General features: G+C 35.2%; 1 protein-coding gene across 6 annotated transcripts in view; it reads right to left on the bottom strand.

Annotated features, from left to right (window-relative positions):
- RYR2 (ryanodine receptor 2) overlaps positions 1–23,882 on the bottom strand; it is a 380,370-nt gene that overhangs the window by 176,931 nt on the left and 179,557 nt on the right. For all 6 annotated transcript variants that reach the window (XM_088053181.1, XM_088053183.1, XM_088053184.1 and 3 more), the window contains 8 exons: positions 22,970–23,044; positions 19,855–20,011; positions 13,658–13,822; positions 12,473–12,594; positions 10,411–10,594; positions 9,586–9,721; positions 6,707–6,802; positions 434–552 (listed from right to left, as the gene is read on the bottom strand). In XM_088053181.1, the coding sequence (XP_087909307.1) occupies positions 434–552; positions 6,707–6,802; positions 9,586–9,721; positions 10,411–10,594; positions 12,473–12,594; positions 13,658–13,822; positions 19,855–20,011; positions 22,970–23,044 (1,054 nt within the window). The remainder of the gene's footprint in view (positions 1–433; positions 553–6,706; positions 6,803–9,585; positions 9,722–10,410; positions 10,595–12,472; positions 12,595–13,657; positions 13,823–19,854; positions 20,012–22,969; positions 23,045–23,882) is intronic.

Here is a 23,882-nt window from a genome sequence, read left to right as displayed (position 1 = left end):
ATACTTTTTCAATAATGGGTAATTACTTCAGGCAATGTAATGCTCTATACCTTGTTACTGGAAGACATGTAATGGTATGTAATTCATCCAACACAGTGGTTTTATTTTAGAACAATTCTGAAATTCTCCTAACATTAAAACATTCTTCCCACTTCCCTCGCAAATTGTTACGTATGAATGTCTTTGACAAAAAGAAGGTATTTCTCTTATTTCTCTTTGCTTCTTCCAACTGCTCATATACATTTTAGGATAAGTTTATTCCTCATTAAAACAGCAGTAAATAAATAATAAATAAACAAACAAATAAATAAATATAATTAAATAAACAGTTTATTCCTCATTGAAATAGTATTAAAGTATTTGAAATTAACTTCCACACAGAAGAATGAGCTTGCTTTGTTCATCTAAATATACTTGTTTAGTCTTTACCTACCTTATGGTTTCTTCCATGCTTGTCCAAAAGGCAGATGATTGATTTAATATGTCCTTCCTTAATAATGTTCAGTGCTTCTGGGCTTTCTACCAACACACAGTGTAAAACCTCTAGAATTCCTGGTGGGGGAAAAAAAAAAAGAATTACCTCATAGAAGTGCATATAAAGTCATAATACATATACATAATCATATACATAAATAAGTTCCTAATCTGTTGCTCATGAACATGAAATAGTTTCAAAAATCATTGTATATGACAAACAAATAAAGCAGCAGTCATTACCATGAAGCATCATTAGCCTTGAAGTGTTTCTCTGCAATGGGGAAATAAAACAATCTCCCATGTGTACTGGACCAAATGAACACCCACTTTGGGAAAGAGAAATATTGTACATGTAGTTCATCATTATCAGTTGCTACAGTTGTGGTTTCAATAAGAAAAATCAAAGGGGCTGAAGGAAAACTAAGAAGCAGCCTTAAATCTGGAGATATTAAATTCCTATTAGCAATGTACAGCTCTCATCATCCTGTGTTCAGCCCTTTATTCAAGCCACGTCTCCAAACACTCAGCTTAATCCTTGTAAAGCAAAATCCATAGCATGAGACTTCTGCTCTTTGCCATGGCATTTCCATTCAAGGAAATTGTAGCACCACAAACTCCCCTTGATGTGGGAGAAATAGTGGTTTTGTCTGATGGTTCTGTCTCAGTGAGAGTACTCTGGCCTTTCTTTGATCCTAGTGAGGAAGAGAACATCAGCCACTACAGATAACCTACAGCACCACCACCATTTATCCCCATACTATTTAATGTTTTTTTCCAGAGGTCTGAGGGACACAAGCTGTCATCACTAATAAAGAGTAGGGACTACTCAAGGACTGGAATGTAGAAAGGGTGGAAGACAACAGATACAGTGATAATTTGACTCATCCAGTAAACAGGTTTCAAATAAAACTTGTTGCTTAATATATTTGTAGACAAAATCATGCATATTTAAACAGAAAATGCAGGTAGATAATGAGCTAGAGGTGAACTCCCAAAGTGGTTCTATAGCCCTGAAGGTTTAAGCTCAAGAAGCCCTAACTATAAATAAAAGAACATACTAAACCTGAATTTGGCAGTGGTATGATCTGTGTTGCAATAGATGTGCACTTCCATTATTCCACCATTCTATGATTCTATGAATACTGACAGTAACAATATTGCTAAAAAGGATGGAAACCTAAGAGTCAGGAGAGTCAGCTAAAAGAGCAGATGCTCTGTAGCAACATAGCAGTAGTACAGTCTACCCAGCCTGCCAACTAGACAAGGCCAAGGGCCACTGACAATGGGGTAAGTACCTAGGGAGGTTAAAAAAGTGTTACAAAAGGTTCCTTAATCTAGAGGGGTAATGTAGAACAAGATCAACAATTTTGTGTGTCCCAGTGATCTGAGAATGCCCAAAATTCATTACATTCAAAACATGGTAACTGGACATTCGCCACCTCTCACTGTAGCACTGAAACACACTTTATCAATATAAATAGTAATCCAGTATTAAATGACAACAAATAAATGTGGTAACCATATCCTTGGAATTTTCTATCGGTAGAGTCATAACCTCTTGTCTTAAAATAGTACAGGGTTCACTTTGTTGGCTTAACATTTTCAATAACATAATTAAAAATATTTTTAAGAGTAAACATTCAATAATAAATGCATATTATCAATTAGATCCTGCTGCCCCAGCACCTTCTTGAATTATTATAGCATCTTAATGCTGATTACCAAATATGTTTTGTTCCCTGTGTTTTAGAAAAATATGGCATATGAGTGAACTGCGTCTGTTCAGACTGATTGCTTCTAGATTGTGTGCATTAAAGACAACTAGACTTGTTCCAATTTCATTGAAGTTGCTCAAGACAGTAAAGCAGTAAGCATTTGAATCTAATACAATTAAACAGTATGATATGCAGAGTTCATGGTAAGGAGAGTGAAAATTTTCTTAATGACTAACAGATGAAAGAAAGCATTTATTTTCAGGACAATGTGTTGACTCCTCTAATGCCATACTGTGGAATACAAGACTAAAATGCATTCACTTAAAAAAAATCCTCAAAATCTGGTATTACTTGGTGGTTCCAAAAACCTTTACTTGGAGGTTATTTGTGTTAAAGAAACTTCCCTGTTCAACCATTCAGGAGCCACTCTGTTCTGACACTAGTTGCTCTGGGTAGTGAACCTCCTGACATGCAGCAAGAATTCTGAATGCAGTAATATTGGCAATACTCATTTGCTGTGGGTTTCCTGCTAGGAACTAGGCCGTCACTCTTGCACTGTCTGAGCTCAGACCGTGGCCCCTTTAGAGCTACACACCCCACACCTGCACAGTCAGAACAGGCTTCCTTGCCAGCTCAACCCTAAGTTTCTCATAGCAGAGTCTCAGATATCCCAGTGCTTAAAATAATTTCCTTGTGGTGCATGACTAACAAAATAACAACTCAAGCTGGGTCCTACTGAGCACAGATCCTCAATTCAGCTGCTCAGAGCATGATGCTAGTAACCCAGGTCTGTGGGTTCAATCTCTATACAGACTATTTACTTAAGAGTTGGACTCAGTGATCCTTTTAGGCACCTTTCAACTCAGAACAGTCTGTGAGTCTGTGAGCACCTGGGCTTTTATATCCTTACTGTCTAAGCCTGAGGAAATCTGGGAGTCTTTGACTCTTGCCATGTCTCTGAGTGTCACCTACCTGGGTCAAAGGTTCCTGGGACCTTTGCTTTGCTAAAGCTCAGCAGCTCAAGGCTCCTCATCTCATCCAGAGCTCAACCAGCAGCTCAACTCCAGGCTGCAAACTGCACTGCATGTATTCCTCAACACTAAATTACTAACTTGCTGCATTCTATTTTTTTACCTATTTTTAATGCCTTTAAAATTATAGTAGGGCTAGTTAATTCCATCTGGAATATATTTCAGAGTGAAAGACTAATCTAATCTTAATTTATGGAGTGAAGAGACAGCTGAAGCATTTGCATGGCAGCTCTGTGATATCTCACTTCTAAAATGGTCTACTGTTGGACATATTTCTACTTGGACAGATAATAATTTTCCTTCTTTTGCTTCAGTGAAGCTTGGGAAATGAATCAGTTTCTAATTTGTACAATCAATTCACAGTTGCTGTTTATGCATTTAATGCCTTGTTCTATTTTCATAACTTAGTTCTAGGACAAGGAAAAAAAAGTGAAAACGGGAATTTTATAGATAATAGTTGGTAGCATAAAATCTTTATTGCAATACATTCAAGACAACACATGCAGGAGATGTAACTGGCAACTTTAACATTGAAGGTGAACTTAATGGTGTGATTGACAGAACATGTTTTTTCCTCATAAACACTACCTTAGAAAAAAAAATCTTTTATGTGAATATATGTAACCAAGTATTCTTAGTATAAAGGTTTAATATAAGCCAATATTTCTCCCTGTTGAAGATCTACCACTATAAATTGAAACAGTGACTATCCTCAGCCCATCAAGCCAAATAAAGCTTAAAATCTGGCAAGCAAGCATCCCACATAAAATCACAAATTTACATTTACATACTAAAAGCTAAACCTACTGTGCCTCTCAAGATAACTAAAGCACAGCCAAATTAGCATATTTTATAACTGACTCTCTCAAAACCAGAAAAAGTCCTTATTATAAAATCAGTTTTGGAGGCAACGTGGAAGATACGTTACCAATACGCATGGGGATGGAGTACAAGTGGCCTAGTTCCCAGCAAAAAACTCAGAACGAATGAGTATTGCAAATATTAGTACATTCAGAGCTCTTGCAGAATGCCAGGAGGTTCACTACCCAGAGCAACTAGTGTCAGAACACTCTGCAGTTACAGAATGCATCTCATACCTCACTATGCTATCATAAACAATTAAGTTTTTAATTTTCAAATCTTACTGGTTTGACATTTAATTTTAAAGATACATATGTAGATAACAGAAACCATGTAACACAGCATTTTTAGAGCTGTCATAAGAAATTTCATCTTGAACCTCCAAAAGTTAAGAGATAAGTTTTGCATTATTTCTAAAAGCCCATACCCTGAGAGTTTCAGAGGTAAAATTAGGTCTTTTAGGAAACAGTTTTACCATTAAGATCTTGTGATATACATTGAAAATAAGCAGGTTGTAATCAAATCCCATCAAATGTATAATTGTGAGATCATTCTCCTTAAATTAATGCTGTCATACCTAAGGTGGAGCATAGTGGAAAAATAATTTCACTTATGATTTTGACATTTTTCAAATGCTTGTTTCAGTTTAAATTCAGTTACTCAAATGCTCAATAGAGCAAGGAGATCACAGCATCTACAGAGGAGGTTCCCCAAATAATAATGTAAACCAGCACAAAGTACCTTCAGTTATGACATCAGTTTAGTTAGGATCACCAACCCAAGTGTGCCAGCTGCAATGACAGGATGATCTGCAAACCTCTAACTAGACACCCGTGCTGTAAGCAGCCATCTGAGTCACCAGATGAGAAATGAAGTAGTGATACAGGAAAAGATTCCTATGTTCCTGTTGCCTCAACTCTTGAGCTGCTCAAGCATTCAGAGCATAAACATACCAGCCTGAAACAGATCAGGTGCATGCCAGAGTAGGAAGTAACCCTGCAGTAAAACAGGTCTCCTGCCCTAAGGCCATAGATCTGCAACTAAAACACAAAACAAAACTCTGCAAAAGTACTTCCATAAAACATTGCTGTCTGGAGGGGCTCAGGTGAGAAAATGCTTTGAAGTCTCTATACCACTCTCAGCCCCAAGAATAACTGACTTTTGAACTCTCTGCTTGCCCCAAGAGCTGACAAAGGGAAAAACCTGCAAGAGGAGAAGCATCAGTGTGTAACTGCTCTTTACAATGCTGCCAACCACCACAGATCTTGTCAATCAGCCAATGAATGTCGTGCCAGTTTACCCTCAGCTCTGAGAAGGAGAACACTCCTGCCACTGATATTTGACAATATTTTCCCATGTTGTCCGTCAGTTCATCTCAGGAACAGATTTATGGCAAATAAACAAAATGCCCATGAATGTTTAATGACAAAGCTGAGGGGAACACAAACACCTCATTTACTACAGGACACATCTGTTCTCACAGCTGCTGGTGATCCATTGAATACAACCAAGGTAGGAAATTTATTAATATATGCCAAATGGTGTCCTGCACTGAGACAACTTCTGGAACTACATGGAATAATCAGCAATATGAGGTTATTTCTCATTTATTAATGCCACTGTAAAAGGCTGTGCTATGCCTGTGACTTTTTTTTTTTTCCCCCAAATGTTTACCAGTCTAATATAAAACAAAGAATTTTTGCAATGGGGGGACATACATCCTTCCTGGCCTTTATATTTCCAAGCCTCCTGAGCACACAATGAATCTGTGGGAGATATATGATTGAGGAATGGAAAGAATCATATGGAGAATTCAATTTCAGTTCCTGAGGAAAACTCTTTAATCAATCATTGTGTTCTTTCCAGTTAATGGAATAACACATGATACTAAACCAAGAAGATGACGGGAATAAGTTACAAATATGTAACTGGAGAGGTATTACACTGTTATTGTAACTATATTTTCCATTGGCTTGACTATAAATCATCCTGCCCTTTGAACTTACTGTAGCATTACAAAAAAGCAGTCTTGAACGGCTCTCAAGAGGCCATCTTCCAAACAAATTGTAAAAAAGTACTATATTTAAAGCAAAACAGTATCAACTGCTACTGAAAAACATTTCTTTTTAACTTTAGATACAAATTTACACCTCAGGAGCAAAAGAGGTGATTCAAAAGGAAATGTATATATTTTACATAGGTAAACACTCTTAGGCAGAATAAATTATATCCATTCCATATGACTTTTCTTATATTTAGTTTGTTGCAAATCCTGAAAAGCATGCAGACTTACAAAGAAAAGGGAAGATACTAGAATCAGAAAACAACTTAATACAACTTACACTGTTGAACACCTATTTTATCAGATGCATTGTTTGTCTGAATTAAAAGGTAACACTACATCCGACTGGTAAAGAAAAAGGCAAGACTGCCAGAACTTAAAGTAGAAGTACAACTGAAACCAGTATGTAAAAAATATCACAAATATAAATCTCACTTTATTAACATAATTTACTCTCTCATAATAAGAACTCTATTATAATTAGGCTGAACAAGTATATCACCAACTTTAAAGAATTTAGAGCTGGTAAAATAAAGAAGTTGAAATGCAAAAGAGCATACCAGAAGAGGCTTCCAGTCTTTCTAATCTGCTGATCAGCCAATCAAGAGATCCAGAAAACTGAGCACAGTTTTTACGATTTCCTCGAATCAGAGCGGCTATTGGGAAAAAGAGAGCAAGCAAGAGAAACTAAATCACAGTTACAAGTGCATTTAAATTTAAATAATTCCTGTCTTGTCAGAAAGGATCCAGTAAAATAGATAAGAGTCTTAACCTTTAATTATTGATGTTCTAGATTTAAATTTAACTAATATAAGTGATAGTTAGAATTCAGCATAATAAATACCTTTGGTATCAAATTGACCTTTAGGGAATTTGAATTGTTTTGGCCCTGCAATCGTCTCAGTAATCCCTACACAATGCTCTACAGGAAAAAGCCTTTACTTACACCACAGAAGTCAGCTGCTACTATAGAAACAAGTTGCTGGAAAACAGTATTCTTGTATTGACAGAAAACGTTGCAAAAGCAGAGGTTGAAGCCAACAACATAGGTGATGAATGTGAATTATTTTCTATTGTTACACTAGATCTGTTCAAGAGTAATAGGAAGTAATAGGAAGTAAAACAAGATGGGTGTCTGAGAATTGTTTGCTATAATTTTGACAAGGTTGTAGGGAGGAAGTAACTGCTTTGACTCTGTTTCACCCTCATGCTTTAAGCTGAGGATTGAAGTAGACTGAATCATGCACTGATTTGGTGGGTACAACTGAACTGAAATCTCCCTGAACACTGCAGGCACCCACAAGCTTGCCCTGTCCTGGACTACATGCATCTGCAGGTATGTGCATACACATGAGTTCTCAGAGAAGCATCTGCTCTGCTCCAAGAGAGGACTGAGGCACAAAGATTTCTGTTTGGTGTGTGGAACAGCACGAACTGGCTTTCATGAGATTGTTTCCCAGTGCTGCCAACAAATCATTTCAAAGTGGAATTATTTCCACCAGCAGAGACTGTTGGTCCTGCTAAGAGGCAACGGCCTCTTAATCTGTTTTGTTGTTGCACAAACTCACTTTATTATACTGCAACTATGTTTTTATGCTTTATTTATAAAGGTTAAACTTAGAGACTTACAACGTAAATATGGCATGAAACTATCTGCAAAGAGGAAGAACAATATTGGAGCATTGACAGTTCTGTAACCTGGCAGTTTCCTCACCAGTTTGATGAGGAAAATCAAACCTTCATAGCAAAACAAAACCCTTTTTCTTGCTATATTATATAAGACAAAAAAAATATGTACCCTGAAGTCTTACACCTTTGATTAATTGTGACCATAGTTATTTAAAAATACTTGGGGATTTTTAAATATTAAAAAAATTTAAAATTTTTTTAAAAATACTTTGGGGATAAGAGAGTGAACATCTTGTTAAAACATACAGACTAGAAGCAAGGAACACCTGTTTCTGACAGTGACCTTTTTATTGGTTGTAGACAAGCCGCACAATCTCACTGTGCTTCAGGCAGAAACATAAAATGAAAGCAGTAACAGTTCAGAGCTTAACACATCACTAAATTTAACTTCATTAACAGTAATGAGACACAGATGGTTTCATAAATGCTGCTCAGCACAAGTTTCTGAAAGGTTAATATTCATTGGTTAAAGCTGTGCATTAAATGAGGCACTTTGACTCTTAAAACTGAAAACAAAAAATAGCATCTTACAGTTGCTTTTGTTATTGTCTACTACTCTGAACAAGACCAGCATTCAGTTTTAAAGAAATAAAGACCATGATGTGGTCAGTCAGTCATTAACATCACATCACTGCATATACTCCTCCCCATTCTTCTGTAATGCAAAAGGGTCTAGTAAAAGTTCACAATAAAGGTATGTATTTGTACTGGAGAAATGTTTAGTAGATATATGTCAATTATTTCAGATTGAAAGACAGTAGACTTAGATTGAATATAAGGAAGTATCTTTTTGCAATCAGGGTGGCTGGACTAGATAATCTTTAGTGGTCTCTTATAACACAAAGCATTCTAAGATTATATGATTTTTATATGTGGTAGTATCCAGCCTCAGCATCTATAAATGTCTTCATTCTCATCACAGTGAAATACAACACAACATCAATGACATGACAAAAGACATGAATTCTGGCATCACAGTTTACTTTTATTTATGTGCAGACTCAAAAAAACAAAGTTTTTTTTGCAAACTGTTTTGCTTAAGCAAGACTGAGCAAGCAATATCCATTTGTCATCCATGTAATTACTGTACAAATCCAGCATTATTCAGAACAGAGCAATGTACAAATTTATCATAGCCACATCAAAGCCAGGCTTCCTAAGCATTAGCTGCCAGAAGAGAAGTAAAATCAGAGGGCAGGTGGGGCACAGAGAGTGGGAAGTCAACAAAAGCTTGTGCGCTGTTCTCATCACTGCAAGTCTATGGAAGCAATACTTTGTACAAAACAAGCAGACTCTTCAGAACGAATTTTTTAGCTTTGCCAATTGTAAATCAAGCCACTACTTCCTCCAGTCTGCGCTGTGCTTAATGCAACAAGAGATAAACTCAGCTGTAAAAAAAAAAAATTCAACTCTACCCTACATCTACGAATCACAGGACCACAGAATTTTATACTCCATCATCTACCATCTATACCCAAAAGGGTTGTCATTTGATTTCATGGACACATTTACTCTTTGGACCTAGTCTGGATACTTCTAAATGTTTATAATTCCTGATATAACTTCTTTAATTGATTATTAATACATCAAAAAGCTTCAAATGCAAAAATCTTGCTGGATTTATTAAATTTATTGAATTATTCTAAGCTTCTACACTGTGGAACTTCTTCTGTACTACAACAGATATGTACTTCTTTATTCTTTACTATTTTGAGCTAAAATTATCCAAGAATTCCATAATATGCCTTACCTAGCAATTCATACAAAGAATTCAGAATAGATTTCCATGCTTCTCCAGCTTCCTTCCCAGCTACATCTGCAAAGTGAGCTGCACTGCTGTATACATTCAAGCGATCAATACATTCAAGAACAAGGTTGATCATACCCTAAAAATAAAGAAGCTCGTATCATCAGAGGAAAAAAACCAATATTTTTAGATGCAAACAAGAAATACTTTCAGAAATCTCAGAAAAACATAACATGAAGGATAGGATATGCCAAACAGAAGAATATATGTAGAATATATGTGAAGTCAACAAGTATTGCCAATAAAAAACTTTCCTTGATGGAGGTAGTAAACATCTTACATTTAGGATGGTCAAATTAAAACAAAAATATACAGTATTAATAACAAAATTTTAGGCAAGATTTTATTCTGGAGGACATTTGGGCATCTGACAAAGTACAGGCAACTATTATTACTGGAGAAATAACACATAATATTAATCAAAATGTGTAAAGAATGGTTAGTAAACTAAAACATCCTTCTACATCAAGAGATTGTAACAGAAAAAATTAATTCACGTGTAAGCAGAAAATAATGGGTATAGTTCCAGGCCATCTAATTTTATTATAAAAGGAAAAAGAAGTAAGGCTGTAAATGTATTTCTTCAAATATGCAGGAAAAACAGCAGATCTAGAGAGATTACGAATGTAGCAAATATTTTGGCTCTTATAAGATTAAAAAAAAACTACTAGAAGCATAATCCATATTAGACATCAACAGTACAGATACTGTGAAAGAATACTTGCAGACAACGTAGTGGAAAATCAGGAGTAAAACTGAGAGAAGTACCTCTTCTTGGAAGAGGTTCTGGCGATTCTTCAGAGCTCTGAGCCTGTTTTGTTTGTTTTCATGCTCCAAATGTTCATCAGGGGGGTGAAAGTAGCCAATCAAGTCCTGAAGGCTCAGACTGACTGACTCGATAGGCAAATCAATGGTGGAAGACTTCACTTTCTTGCTGAGGGAATCAAGGCCCCTGCAAGAAGATGGAAAGTCTTCTGAGAATTGAAAATGAATTTCCTTTATCATTCAAACTCTTTATTTATTTATAAGGAAAAACTGTTTGGGCATCAAAGCTCATTTTCTGACAGCAGCTTATCAAAAATTCTTCATATCTGCCCATTCTCCATTTAACAACCTAACCCTCCCTTCCCAAACAAAACCTGAAAACATGAAAAATGTTATTTCTGCTAAGTTTTTTTCAAATCCAAAAAACACATTTTAATATCCTACCTATGGATGTAGCAGTTTCAGAGGCAGAGCAGAAGATGAAGTTATTGTAAACTAGTACAAAGCATCATGAAACTGGAATGGACACAAGTTAAAGAGACCAGTCCTGTGGTGGTGAGGAAGGTCCAGATTGTCCATGGAGGCTCTTAAACACATCTCCAACCTATTCTTAAGCCCTTTTCAGTGTGGAAAGATGAAAAACTTCTACGCACTGTCTCAGCACTTCATTAGCCCTTTTGTTTCCCTGATACCAAATTCAAGCTTGGTCTTGCTGAAATCCATGAACATTCTCTCTCAGAAGTAAAGGGCTGACTGTTCTCATCCATGTTGCACCTGCCCCTTGCTCAGCTGAATCCCTTTGCAAGTAATGCAAAGTTTCAAAAGGATAGCTACAAAAGTTATCTTTAAAACTCAATTTTATTGTGAGTATGTTATCCAAAGCACAGTTTTTCTGCTGACTGCATGAGGAAGAACTGGAGCATACAGTTAAAAGAATAATTTTCATCCTCTTCAATTCAGCTTTTTTTTTTTTGAAGTAACATCTGACAAAACTAAACTGCTAAACACTGCCTTGGACTCCCTGTGCATGCCACAAAAAATTTCCACTATAATTTAGCAATACCTTGATTTGTGAAACCTTATCATTAAATTGCCTCTGTCTTTATCTTTTATGGCATTCTTAGAAGGTTCTGTGAAGGTGTATTATTTACAAAGTGACCTAGGGCTTACATTTCTTTTGTATTTCAAATGTCACACTGTAGACAATTCTCCTGATGCGTGATTTTGTCCTGTTTTTTTTTAAGTACCTTGTTATATGTTTTTAAACAAATTGACATGTCTGTGCCTTTGTCTGTGCCCTTATTTAGGACATGGTTGCTTCAGGTCACCATCTCCTACACTGTTTTTTTCTTGTAACAAATGAGTTCCTATGAAACTCTTATCATTCCATACAGCCTTACTGCATATCATTCTTTTTCTAATGCAAGCTACACTGATGTAAGGACTTTTCATCAATTACTAAAATAACAAGAATTTGAGAATTAGCATTTTACCAGCATTATTTAGGAATAGGGAGATAAATGCAAATTGCATACATCTGACAGGATTTTAAAGTGGCTAATTACTATAAAACACAACATAACATTAAAGAAACAAATAGCATTAAAAGGGAACACATAAACAAAATGTAATGTGAGGTTAGAAAGCAAATATAATTTCGAAGAAAACTTGTTCTTGATACTATGGATTTCTTCAGTATATTTGTGATTTTTACAGATCTACAGTTATACAGTTATCTCACTCTTCCAGGTTTTTCAAGGAAGATCACCTTTAAAAACCATACTTAGAAAAGAAAAAGCTAATTTATGCACCACATGACTTACGGCAAATTTCAGCAAGGAAGAATCTCTTTCATGATTTGTTTGCATTTTCAGTATGTTTCTTTATTTAAATCAAGATTGAGCAAGAAATTTATGTTAGAAGACAGAGAAAAAAATTGACCAGTATCTGCTGAGGTCCTTATCTGCTGATAACACAAAGAATTAACATCAAGCCCAGTCTGAGAAGCATTGATCCTTTTTTCACTGAAGGATAAAGCGATAAAAAGATCATTTTAACAGCACACCTTATGAACCTGTTGAAAAGGAAGACTGTGCTACGGATGACACGTGCTGTACGGGATTCTTCATTCTGAGATCTAGACAGTGTTAAACCATCATCCATGTGCCCTTCATGGTGCATTATTGCCTGAAAATAAAGGCAAGAAGCAGTCACTGCAAAATGAGACATTAAATGAGAAGTCTGAAAACTCATCTTTCCATGGTTTAGTTTCCCATGTCCAAGGACACACCTGTACTGAGTCAGTATGTTTAGTGCCATAATAATCTCAAAGCCACAGCTTTTGTAAACAACATACTTTATTTAAATAAAAATAAAATAAATAAAATATGAGGGGGTTTTATTTGTTTTTTGTTTTCATCAATATTAAAAACAGTTCCCTTATACAGCAGTAAATCCCTAAAGCAGACAAGGTCATAACCTGTTATTTATTATTGGTCCTCATTTCTAAGCGTGTTACTGGCCTTTTCTGACTATGCTTTGAGTCATTTCCAGTAACTTACATTTTTTCATATCTAGTTCTCATGGCTCTGAAGGCATTCAATCCAATTAACATAAATATTTTAAATTTTAAAATTTATTAAAAATAATATTTTAAATTTTAAATATTTTAAACCTCTGCTCTAACTGTAGTTCTGTGTATTCTAAAATAGTCATGAAAAACACTACAGTGTTAAGTTGCAAAAGAATCTTTTCCCTACTTTATGATGCTGAGCTAGCATGCAGCTTGGCTGTGATTATTCTATAAATAAAGAAATCTCTCAGGACTCAAGATCTGAACATTCTAGCCCAAAAGGTAATACACTTATAAATGTGGAAAAAAAATACTTTAAACTAAAAGCCTCCTCAATCCCAACTACATTGGAGAAATGAATCTTAGCATATTCTGTAAGTTGTTACTAATATTTTAGTTTGAAATCAAATATATCCAGATTTATCAATGCTTGTGATTTAATGTCTGCAGGCTAACACATGCAATTTTTCTGGCTTTCAGTTTGAGAATTCAGTGCACCACTTAACTTTTCAATATGTGACTGAAAAAGACCCAGTCTTTCATCTGGCAAGCATGCTTAAAATATTTGAAATTCAAAATATAGCTGTTCATATAGCTCTCTTCATTTCCCACCCCCCAGCCCTCACCCACCATATCAGACTGTGAGTGAATGGAATGCTTTCCTATTTACAGTCTTACCTTTCGCTGCAGAGAGCCCATCCTTACAGACTTTGCATCAGCAGACTGGTACGTGAGCCATAAGCCTGTATCTACGTGCTGTATGAAGCAGATTGAATCCCCATACTTTATTTCAGGTGCTCCCATTCCATCCACCTCTTTTCTTGTACCTATGTCCAACTTTTCCTGATAAAGAAAAAAATGTATACACGAACAATAATCAGTGTGTTAATAGTTGTAAAAACAAATATTAGGAAATTATCCAGAACAGGACCTAAAAGAATATTTGAGGTCTTTCTTTAAAAATATTACTAAAAAAATGGGAAAGTGTAACTTTTAGTTAAAGAGAAATCCCATCCATGCAAAAACCTAGCCTGGTACACTTGAAAAGCTGGGTGTATTCATGTCACCTGCATAGGAAAGAACTAGGATCATAACTGTGATTATTGAAACATAAAGAGTTTACCAAACAACCCCAGATACATTAACTCCCCTAGCTGAACCAGGCACTACCTTCCACAAGATTTTTCTTGAGCATTTGTGTTTTTTATCCGGCCGGGAAAAGATGAGTTCCATCCAACAATCACTGAGAGATGGCCTTTAACCTGCCACTGCCCAACAATGGGCTCAGTACTTCCTGAGAAAAGCAATCCATTTCTGCATGATTGGCCCGTGAGCTATTAATGGCAGGACAGCACGTCATTCCAGCTGGTGTCCTACAGAGGCAGAAGTTGTTTCAGAAGAGGAAATGTAGTATCCCAAACAGTACTAGAATTTGTGGCTCTAATTTGAGGCATTTCCCCAACACCCACTTCTCTTAAGCAGAAGCTACTTCTGAGCAGATTTGTGTGGACAGACAGCTCATGCATCCTGCCTCATGGCAGATCATCCATTTAATCCCTCCAAAAACATATGGTTCAACCATTGGTTCGACCAATGCCTTAACCAAGTACAGCTTCAGCATTCCAGGCTTCTCCTGATCAGCAAGAGATGACAAGCATCTTCCTGCTGCTACTCAGAGTAATGTTACAAATAGTAAGACAAAAACGACTACTTGTTCTAACTCTCTGCAATCAAGAAAGATTAGAAAAATGATTACTTCATACACATGTGCCCCAACAATGTGGGAAGACAGTTTCACAGCAAAAGTTGAGAAAGACTGGGGTTTGAACAGACAATAATCTCTTAACTTAGTAAAGGTTTTTTTTAAAGCATTTTTAAGTAAAGGGAAACGTCCTGTAACTAGATTTTCAGGCTAAAATCATGAATGCATTTTGAAGCATTGAAAAAAAAATTCAGCAGAATGAAGGTGAAATTCTTCTGATTCCTTCCATTAACATTGAATTTTCTGATACACTGTATTCATGAATTCAGCTTGTTTTCTGATTGTTTCTGGATACAGAAACAGTTAATTTCACTACCTAGTTAATGACTTTGAGCGCTTCTTACGTGCTGAAATTATTAAAATCTTGTCCACTGATACATAGTAATAACTGATTTATTAATTATCTGATGCCAATTAGAGTTATTGTGTGCCTTTATTTCCTTACTAACATATTATTTTGTTCATATCATTTCTCTAAATGTTATATTCAATTCTTTGAAAAGCTAGCACAAATAACCCAAATGTAGTAACACCTAAAAATTGAAAAGCTACTTATAATATGACATGGCAAACAAATGAAGATATGAGGAAAAATAAATTAGATCCTGATTTCAAGCTCCAGTTTTTTTAATTCTCTTTATAACTAGAAGATACCGTGAACACATACTGTGCTTCTACATTTTAAGATTTTCTTTTTTTCAGGTCTCACAATTAATTTCTTAAGATGTGAATAGAAGAATTCACAATTTTCTTGTAAAGCACTGTAAATAAGATGAGTATTTTTTCATTCCTTGTTAAAAAATGTACTGGCTGTAACAGAAAATGAAGTGGTTTGATACCAAAATGTTCATCCCAATTAGAATTAAATTTACTTGGCATAAAAACTGCAGTGCCAACAATTTGTCAAACAAGATCTCTGTTCTCACAGATGTAAGTACACTAACAGTGTGCAATAAACATACTGTATGTATGTATGTTTAAAGCTCAGATTTAAATCAATCCCATTAAAATGAGCTCTGTCCTGTAGAATAAATATAACAGCCAGGAAAGCGATTAGTGTCAAATGTAGGAGAGAAACAGAGAACTAAAGAATGGTGTGGGGGCAGCAGGCATTACACCATTCATTTGAGAGTTTCAAGACACTGAGCTTTTTGTGGGAATTAACAGGAACCACAAATTCTTTAAAAAGGGGAAGATTTGAATGGAGTGCTCAGTTCATATCAATAAACAGCAGGTAGTTGAGAAAGTACATATAATGAATCTATGTCATTATCTACAGTACAATAGTTCATCAGTGAAAATGAAGATCTGAAAAATATCAGAAATCACCATGTCAATAATTAATAATGGTGCATTGGCACAGACATTACATGGTGCAAGTTTCCAGCCACACTCCTACCACATATGTAACCTGTCGTTACTGAACCATCTGCTGATTCTTCCTACAGCATTTTTACAAAGAAAACCTTCAGTTTTATTTGCAATCTAGACCCATTCTCAGATGACCAAGCTTGTCTGAACAAGGATCAAAAATCTTCATTTATTACACTGGACCAAAGAGCAACAAGTGGGTTCTGCACCAGTCTGTAAACCATCTCAGTAACACAAAACAACAATGTATTGGAAATGAACAGGCTTACTGAAGAATAGTCCAGATTTTCTCCAGAAGGCTGTTCTCTATAAACTGTGTTTATTCCATGCACACAAGAACACAAGCCAATCTTCCCACTTTTGTTGTGGGCTAAATGAACAAAATCTTTTAAAATGGTTTCATTCTAATGTTGAAAGATTATTCTGTGAGGCCTCACTTTTACCATTATTTCAGTCTAATGTTTCTGTTTAACTCCTTATACATTCCAAAATGGAGTGCCTTGATTAAGGCTTGTCCTTTCAACTTTTCCTCTTGTCATCTGACCTAACCCACACTCTCTGTGGCACTTTCAGGACTGATATTTTAAGACCTCACCAACTGTATGAAGCTAATTTATGGCTGTTTTTAAAGCAACATTAATATTATTTCCATAAAATTTTAGAAGAAAAAGAATAAAGAAAAAGCTGAAGATGTAAAAATACAAGACATAAAATTTTACTAAAATTGATGTACTTCTGTCCACTGGAAAAGACTCTGGGCAGGAAAAGCAGACTTGGTACAGAATTTACCAGCATTTCTGAAATGGTAAAATTACCTTATTTCAGTGGAATAGTGATATAAAAACAATGTTCTTTATCAAAAAGAATCAATATTGAGTAAATGGAAGAGAAAAAAAAAAATCCACAAAATGTGATCTCTCCAAACACAAGCCTATTAAAAGAGCTGTATGTTTGGGAAATAAACTGTAGATATCTGTGGACATCCTGTGCTGAATGAAGCAGAACTACTAGAGGGGAAAAACCAGAAAAAAATAATTTTCCAAATTTCAGGTCCTTGAGAGGCTAATACTTTGCCTTTAATGATAATTATTAAGGTAATATATGATAACCAGAGGAAAAAAGGCTTGTTACCAGAAAGAAAAATGAAGTGACTGTTAGGTCCTCAGAAAACCCAAATCTTGTGAGTACTATTTGGCAAAACGTTGTGACAGTTTCAAGATTTCACAAAAAAAACCCAAAACAAACAAACAAAAAAATAAAACCCTTTCGCTTTCTAGTTTTCTTCTGTGCTATTTTTTAAATTAAGTACTGGAAAGCTAATATATTTAAGTTGTTGAGCCCTTGCAAATAACAATGTGTAAAGAATAAATATTAAGCTTTTATATTTGCATGTGAATCTTCAGGTTTGTAGGGGATACATTTTCAGCACTATCTCATTAAACATGAAAGCCTCTTTTCATATAGAAATTGAAGTTATTATCCACTCACATGCTTGAAGGAACTGATCCTTTAAAACCTTCCTCTCCCTTGTTTGTTTTTGCCTATTTAAAGCTAACTTAATATTGTGCAACAAGTGGGAGCTTCACAATTCTTCCCACTTCTTTCCAGATATTGCAAGGAAGAATCATGACTGTGGCAAAAAAGGGAAGAAATTTCTACTAGAAAGACCTAGCTACTTGGAATTATTAAGGTATACACAGGTATTAATGCTCTGTACTCAGTAAAGAAGATTAGGGGCTCCCTCTTATACATGAATAAATTTTTGGGGTGCTGAGTACATGCAACAGCATAAGTGAAAGTTTAGATGGTTTGTTCAAACATAGTCAGAGGAAAAGAGACCCTAAATCTGCATACCTTCTCTAAAGAAGCCTTTCTAGAACTCCTACAATTTGAAATTTTTACTTTAATACTCTGTCCCAGGGAGGGAAGGCACCTCAAATTTTTTAATGCCAGTATCCTAATAAAGTGAAACACGACACTCCTGTAAGTCCAAAGGAGGAGACTGAATCACAGAATGGGTCAGGTTGGAAAGTACCACAGGGGTTCATCTGGTCCAAGTTCCTTGCTCAAGCAGTGTCATCCTAGAGCACATAACACACAATTGCACCCAGACTTGATTCATCCTCAGCCAACCATATGCTCCTCCTCCCCTGTGGTATCTTTACAATTCCCTCCAAGTATATATTTCATTAAAATGGTTGTTGATTTCCACAACATTTACATCAAATATGATCCTCCACACTTCCAATCTCTTTGAAAATCCATATTTAAACAGCAGAAGATTGTATTTGTCATGTGCAGATTAGCTTATATAACCCTCTTCAAATTCTCTCAATACTTCAGGAATTGATTACCATAGTAAGTTTCTACCTGCCTCAAAGCCTTCTGTCTCTGCTCAGCACAGGATAGGTTTGGCCACTAAAAACAAAATAAATGTTAACCTTTCATTTTGAGCATGGCAGAACAAAGCCATTGCAAAATATAAAATCTCAAAATAATTTCAAATGAGACTTCCAAATTCAGGCTGGAAAAAAAGAATAAAAAGAAGAAACTTCAAATACACCTAGTCTCCAAAATACAAGTGCATATGCTACAGAGAAAATAGAGACAAACCATCTTATCCATATCAACAAGAGACATTCCTTATTGCTAAAAATTCTTGCCTTTGAGTACTTTTTTCACTAAATAAAGCATGTAACAGCTGAGCACACAACCCTTTTTGGAGCAATCCCTGCTGACAACCCATTTTGAAAATCAGTGAGTGAATTATTCTATCCTTCTAGTTTTCAAGGGCTGAAGTCTACACTAGCTGCTACAGGAAATCCCCAGTACAGTTGCACTGCATTTTCCTAAAATATTTAAGCATTTCTTTGACTTTTCTAATTGGTTTCAAAAAAGATTGCCTGTCTCTCAAAACCATCCCTGGAACTGCAGTCTTTGTTATCAAGGTGATAAAGTCTATATACCTGCTTTTGGATATATTTTCTTATCTTCCCAAGCAGGCAAATAATTAATGTGTATATATAAATAAAATGGTACAGGGAAGTTAATAAGTAATTCTGTTTACTGTTACTTTGTATCTTAGAAGACAGTTTTTTACAATAATAAACTTATTGTTGGAAAATTTTCAGACTAAATGCTTCATGTTATGAGAAATAAATAAATTTAAGAATTTATCACTGTATTATTCTTAACTGTTTACTCACTACAAAAGTACTGATTTAAACTCAAAATGCTTATTGAAGCTGTCAAAATGAAAAGTCAAACTCTGGTAACTTCAGATTAGACTACAGCAAAGTATCTGCGGAGAAATCCTGAATTTCCAATGTAATTTCAGAAACTCAAATTATTATAAATTTTTCCTGTCTCAGACAACAGATACAAACAATGAAGCAGCAGAGACGTTAACCAGAAAAACAAATCAGAAATGAGTATACTGCTCAAAAAGTGAGAAAGCTGTACAAAAAAACCCTAAACCCAACCAATGAAACAACAAAAAAGCAACAAATTAACTAGGAAAAAAAGAAATAGAGAGAGAGCCAAGTAGCAATACATAAAGAAAATATGATAAAAGAAGCTTTCTAGTTACTGGTTATACTGCAGTTTGGATTTTTTTTGATCAGTGAAAAGTAGAAGGCTCCAATAATTAATGCAATCACAACAAACAAAAAGTACCTAAATGTTGCTTTCTTAAGAGACTGGAATTATTACTAGTAATATTAATGCTGCAGTGATTCCATACCTTAGAAGACCGAAAACAGAACGCTGTAGATTTTACATCTGCCTTCTCTTTGTCTGTAAGAAGTAGACTCTTGTCATCCAGGAGACTTAAATATTTTCCTGTTGTTATATGTCTTAGTCTGAACGGCTGTCCCCATCTAATGTGGCTGCCACTCCACCTAAGAGAGTCCATAAAAAAACATTTATTAAAAAAAAATAGTTTTTTAACTACTGGCAATAATATTTGAAAGCAAAATATATTGCCAACTAGTTGCTAAAAAATATAAAATTCACATGTTGGAGTATCAGCAAGGAAGTGGCTACTTTGTGGTTATCCCCTACAAAACCATTCTAATAAATAATCTTAAGGTCTTCCTTTGCACCAGCTGCCTTTGTTCAGACTGAATTCCTCTTGAGAGAAGGTACAGACCGCCTACAGAAAAGGAGGCTTATGCTGTACACAAAGAGTTTAGATCTGCCAGTTCCCTCTCCAACATTTCATCTACCAGCAGCTGCCATTCTTCACTCTCCCAGAGATCTTTCTGCAGTCAGCAGATTTTAAGCGTACTTTAAATGTTGTGGAAAAATGCCTAAAAATTAAAAAAGAAAATTTCCTAAAATAAATACGAACATTCATTAAGCAAAAAATGTCCCAGATTCTTCATATTCTATAGAAGGAAGAAATCTAAGTTCCCCAAATATTACTCAACTTGAAGTACAGGTCACAGGTTTCCAGCTCCTTGGCCTAAGCTGAAAATTCAGCCCTGCTGCCCTTCCTGTTTAATTCCTGAAGATAAACTTGCAGAGGGGTTACTAAGGAGAATGTACTTCACCAAGGCTTTCCAGATTGGAAAACTGTCACAACTAGGGTATTTTCCTGGTTTTCACAGAATTTTCTTCAGTCATATATCTGGAAAAGTTTGCAATTCAGATGTATGTGAATGCTGCATTTTGGAGAGGAAATCATGGATTTATTTTGTATATGTATTATGTTTTTGTATGTATCCACATGGAAGTCAGAAAATCCCTTAAGTTAGTACTTACACAGGTTTAAGTTAAAGTCATTTTCATTTTCCCTGACACACAGATGTAGCAGGTTAGAACACTTAACACCAATACCCACTTGTTTAAATGCATCTTCTTTAGAGTTGGCCATACTGGGTGCAAAGTAAGCAAAACCAATTCGGCAAACATTTTCAAAGCAGAGTTTTTAAAATGCTTCTGTTTTGTAACAGGATGTATTAAACTTCAGTGATTAAACTTCTAAACCTTTTTAGTTATTGATTTTAAAGAGAACAGAAGAATAAAATGGTTTTCACCCTCAACTATTTTCTTTGGAAATCTAGAGTCTCTTCTATTTAAGTTGAGGGAGCTTTGGGGTAGAAGGAAATATGGAATCTTTATATCTTAGAAACACGTTTATCTTTTTCCGTCTTCTGCACAGAAAAGTCCATATACTCCACAAAAGGATATCTGAGTCCAGTGCTCTAGCATAACTTCTGTTTCTCTAGCCAGTAAAATGTCAGGTCATGAATCTGAGCTATTGTGTTGCTGAGTCTGGTAAAATACATCAGTTCTACACCTTTTATATTACAGGTCATGCTGGGGAGCTGCCTTTTCTCTTGTCTGATTCAATTTTCTTTTGGTCCCACTAGCTACAGACCATCAGTGAAAAAAAAAAAAAAGTAGTGTAACTGAGCCATGCTTCTAGTTCATGCCTGCAGGATAGGAAAAACAGCAATTGTTGTGCACTTACAAAAAAAAACCTTTCGAGCAGGAAGTATCATGTGAAGCCATTTCTGACTACTAAAAATATTTTTTGCAATGTGAGAGCATGAACTCTGCCACCTTTTGGGAAAGAAAGTAATGCTGAGAAATAGTATTTGATGTCCTGTGGCAGGGCATCCCAAGGGCATCTGTTCGTCTAGACTGCCCTGGCAATTTTTTATGAGAGTTCTCCACTAACGAACAGAGTTGAAACAATAATTGTTCCTTTTAGAAACATGTAAAATTCACACAGCAATATATCTGCAGTCAATCTGGAATGTGTACAACTGACTGAGAACTTCAAGCATGCATACACAAAGCTACAAATTGAAGCATTACCATGAATATTAATAGACTGCAATTCAGCACTGAATGTATATGGCAATTAGAACATCATACAGGAAAATAGGTTGGTGAGGAAAGTGTAGGACATAGTGCTATTTCTGGGATTTTATTTGGTTCTTTTTTCCTGGTGAAAAATCCTATTTTCTAAAAAGAAAGATTACCATTCCCTTTGTAATAATTGTTTTGACAGTTGTTACCATTTCTTTCAGTTACATATGTTCAAATGTTTACCCTTCAAAAGTTTGTATGTAATGCCTGTCAAAGTGGTATATATGATGGCCATAACAGAAACCTGTCATTACTTGGATCCCCATGTTGCTCCAGCACTGCTTATTAGGGAAGTAAATGCCATGGGGAAAACAAAAAGCCAGAGATCCTTTCACAGTTTCATTATTGTTGTCACCATCTCAAGGTCCATTTTAGTCCAAAGGAAAAATCTCACTGCCCTACCACTGACATTTAATGTCATCTTATTAATAAAAAGCACACAGAGAAAACAGCATCATTGGAGTGTAACCTTTCATAAGCTGCTCTGATTTAATCTCTAACAAGTAAGCATTTATTCCTTACTAGAAACTTTATCACAAGCATGTATCATAATATGATTTAAATGCAGTTTTACACTACAACTGCCTTAACAAACAAGGCACAATTCCTTACTATTACTCCAACACTTCCAATAATGCATGATTCCATTTTTTTATTTTAATTTTTTTATTTTAAAGTCTTCCAAGTGGCTTAAACAAGCTGGGGGAGGAGTGTCACAGGTGATTTTTATTTTAAGGAAATGGATTCTGGTTTTGTCAGTTATGTGCTAAAAATGTAAATTGTGAATTCACTTACAGCTATAAAGACTTTAAAAAATAATCAAAACATACACTCTCTCTGTAGGAACTTGTCAAATATTTAATGAAAGTCATATAAAGTATTTTTAAAGGATGATTTATAATTATAATTTTGATTTTATCAGATTGCTCTTACTATAGAAAAGGTGTCCATCTTCTTCTGAGATAGATTTTACTTACGCAACTCTTAGAGTCTCTAGTCGCCAAAGGGAACGAGCATGAAGGGACACAGCACCACCTTCATAATGGACAGTTCTGAAAACCAAGCAATGGCACAGACTCAATTTTCAGCAGAATTCATCATCATGTGTTTGATTATTTAACCACATCTCTCATTTTATGATTGCCAAAACAATTATTGCATTTGTGAGATTCAAAGGTTACTAGATTCAAAACCCAGCCTTGTCAATTAAACCTTCAGACTTAGTTATTTAAATTTTTTTAATTGTGTTTAGCATCCATAATTGTGACTTTCATACTAACAAGTTTTACACAGCATTTGCTTAAACATTTTGCTTAGTGCTTTAATGATAAAGAATCCACAGGAAAAAACAGTATCAATAACCTGATAATTACAACATTTCTAGATTCTAAAAAAAAAACCAAGCATCAAATAATGATTAATATTTGGGACCAATGCATGTATCTCCCAGGAAAGATAGTGTTTTCTCAGAGCTTATACTATAAAGTAACTGCAACTTATTACACTGAATTTTGAAGATGTTCTTATTTAGCACTTTATTTTAACACCATAACACCTAAGATATTACATCAACCACACTGACACAGTCTTCATACATCTCAGATGTTAACAGCTTCCTATTAACAAATTTTTGTATGTAATAACCTCTCTAACTGCTGCATATAACCAGAAATCTAAGTATTGCTAGAAAAACATCAATTAAGCCTAAAAAAGATAGATTTTTTCTCTATTATTCTACACACAGATAAGTGATCTATATATATATATATATCAATGCACAAAATTACCTATGACCTATAACAAAGACCTACAGTCACCAAAAGCCCTGAACAGATAACCCTGTTTGCTTCCAAGTAAACATTAAGCAAAGTTAGCATTGCCATTCTAAAT

The sequence above is a fragment of the Pseudopodoces humilis genome, chromosome 3 (genome assembly GCF_049639895.1).
Source record: "Pseudopodoces humilis isolate 2021_Gansu_Grassland_sample_001 chromosome 3, ASM4963989v1, whole genome shotgun sequence".
In the NCBI taxonomy this organism is placed as follows: domain Eukaryota; kingdom Metazoa; phylum Chordata; class Aves; order Passeriformes; family Paridae; genus Pseudopodoces; species Pseudopodoces humilis.
Note: the sequence above shows the minus strand (reverse complement) of the source record. Positions and strands in the feature narration are given on the sequence as shown.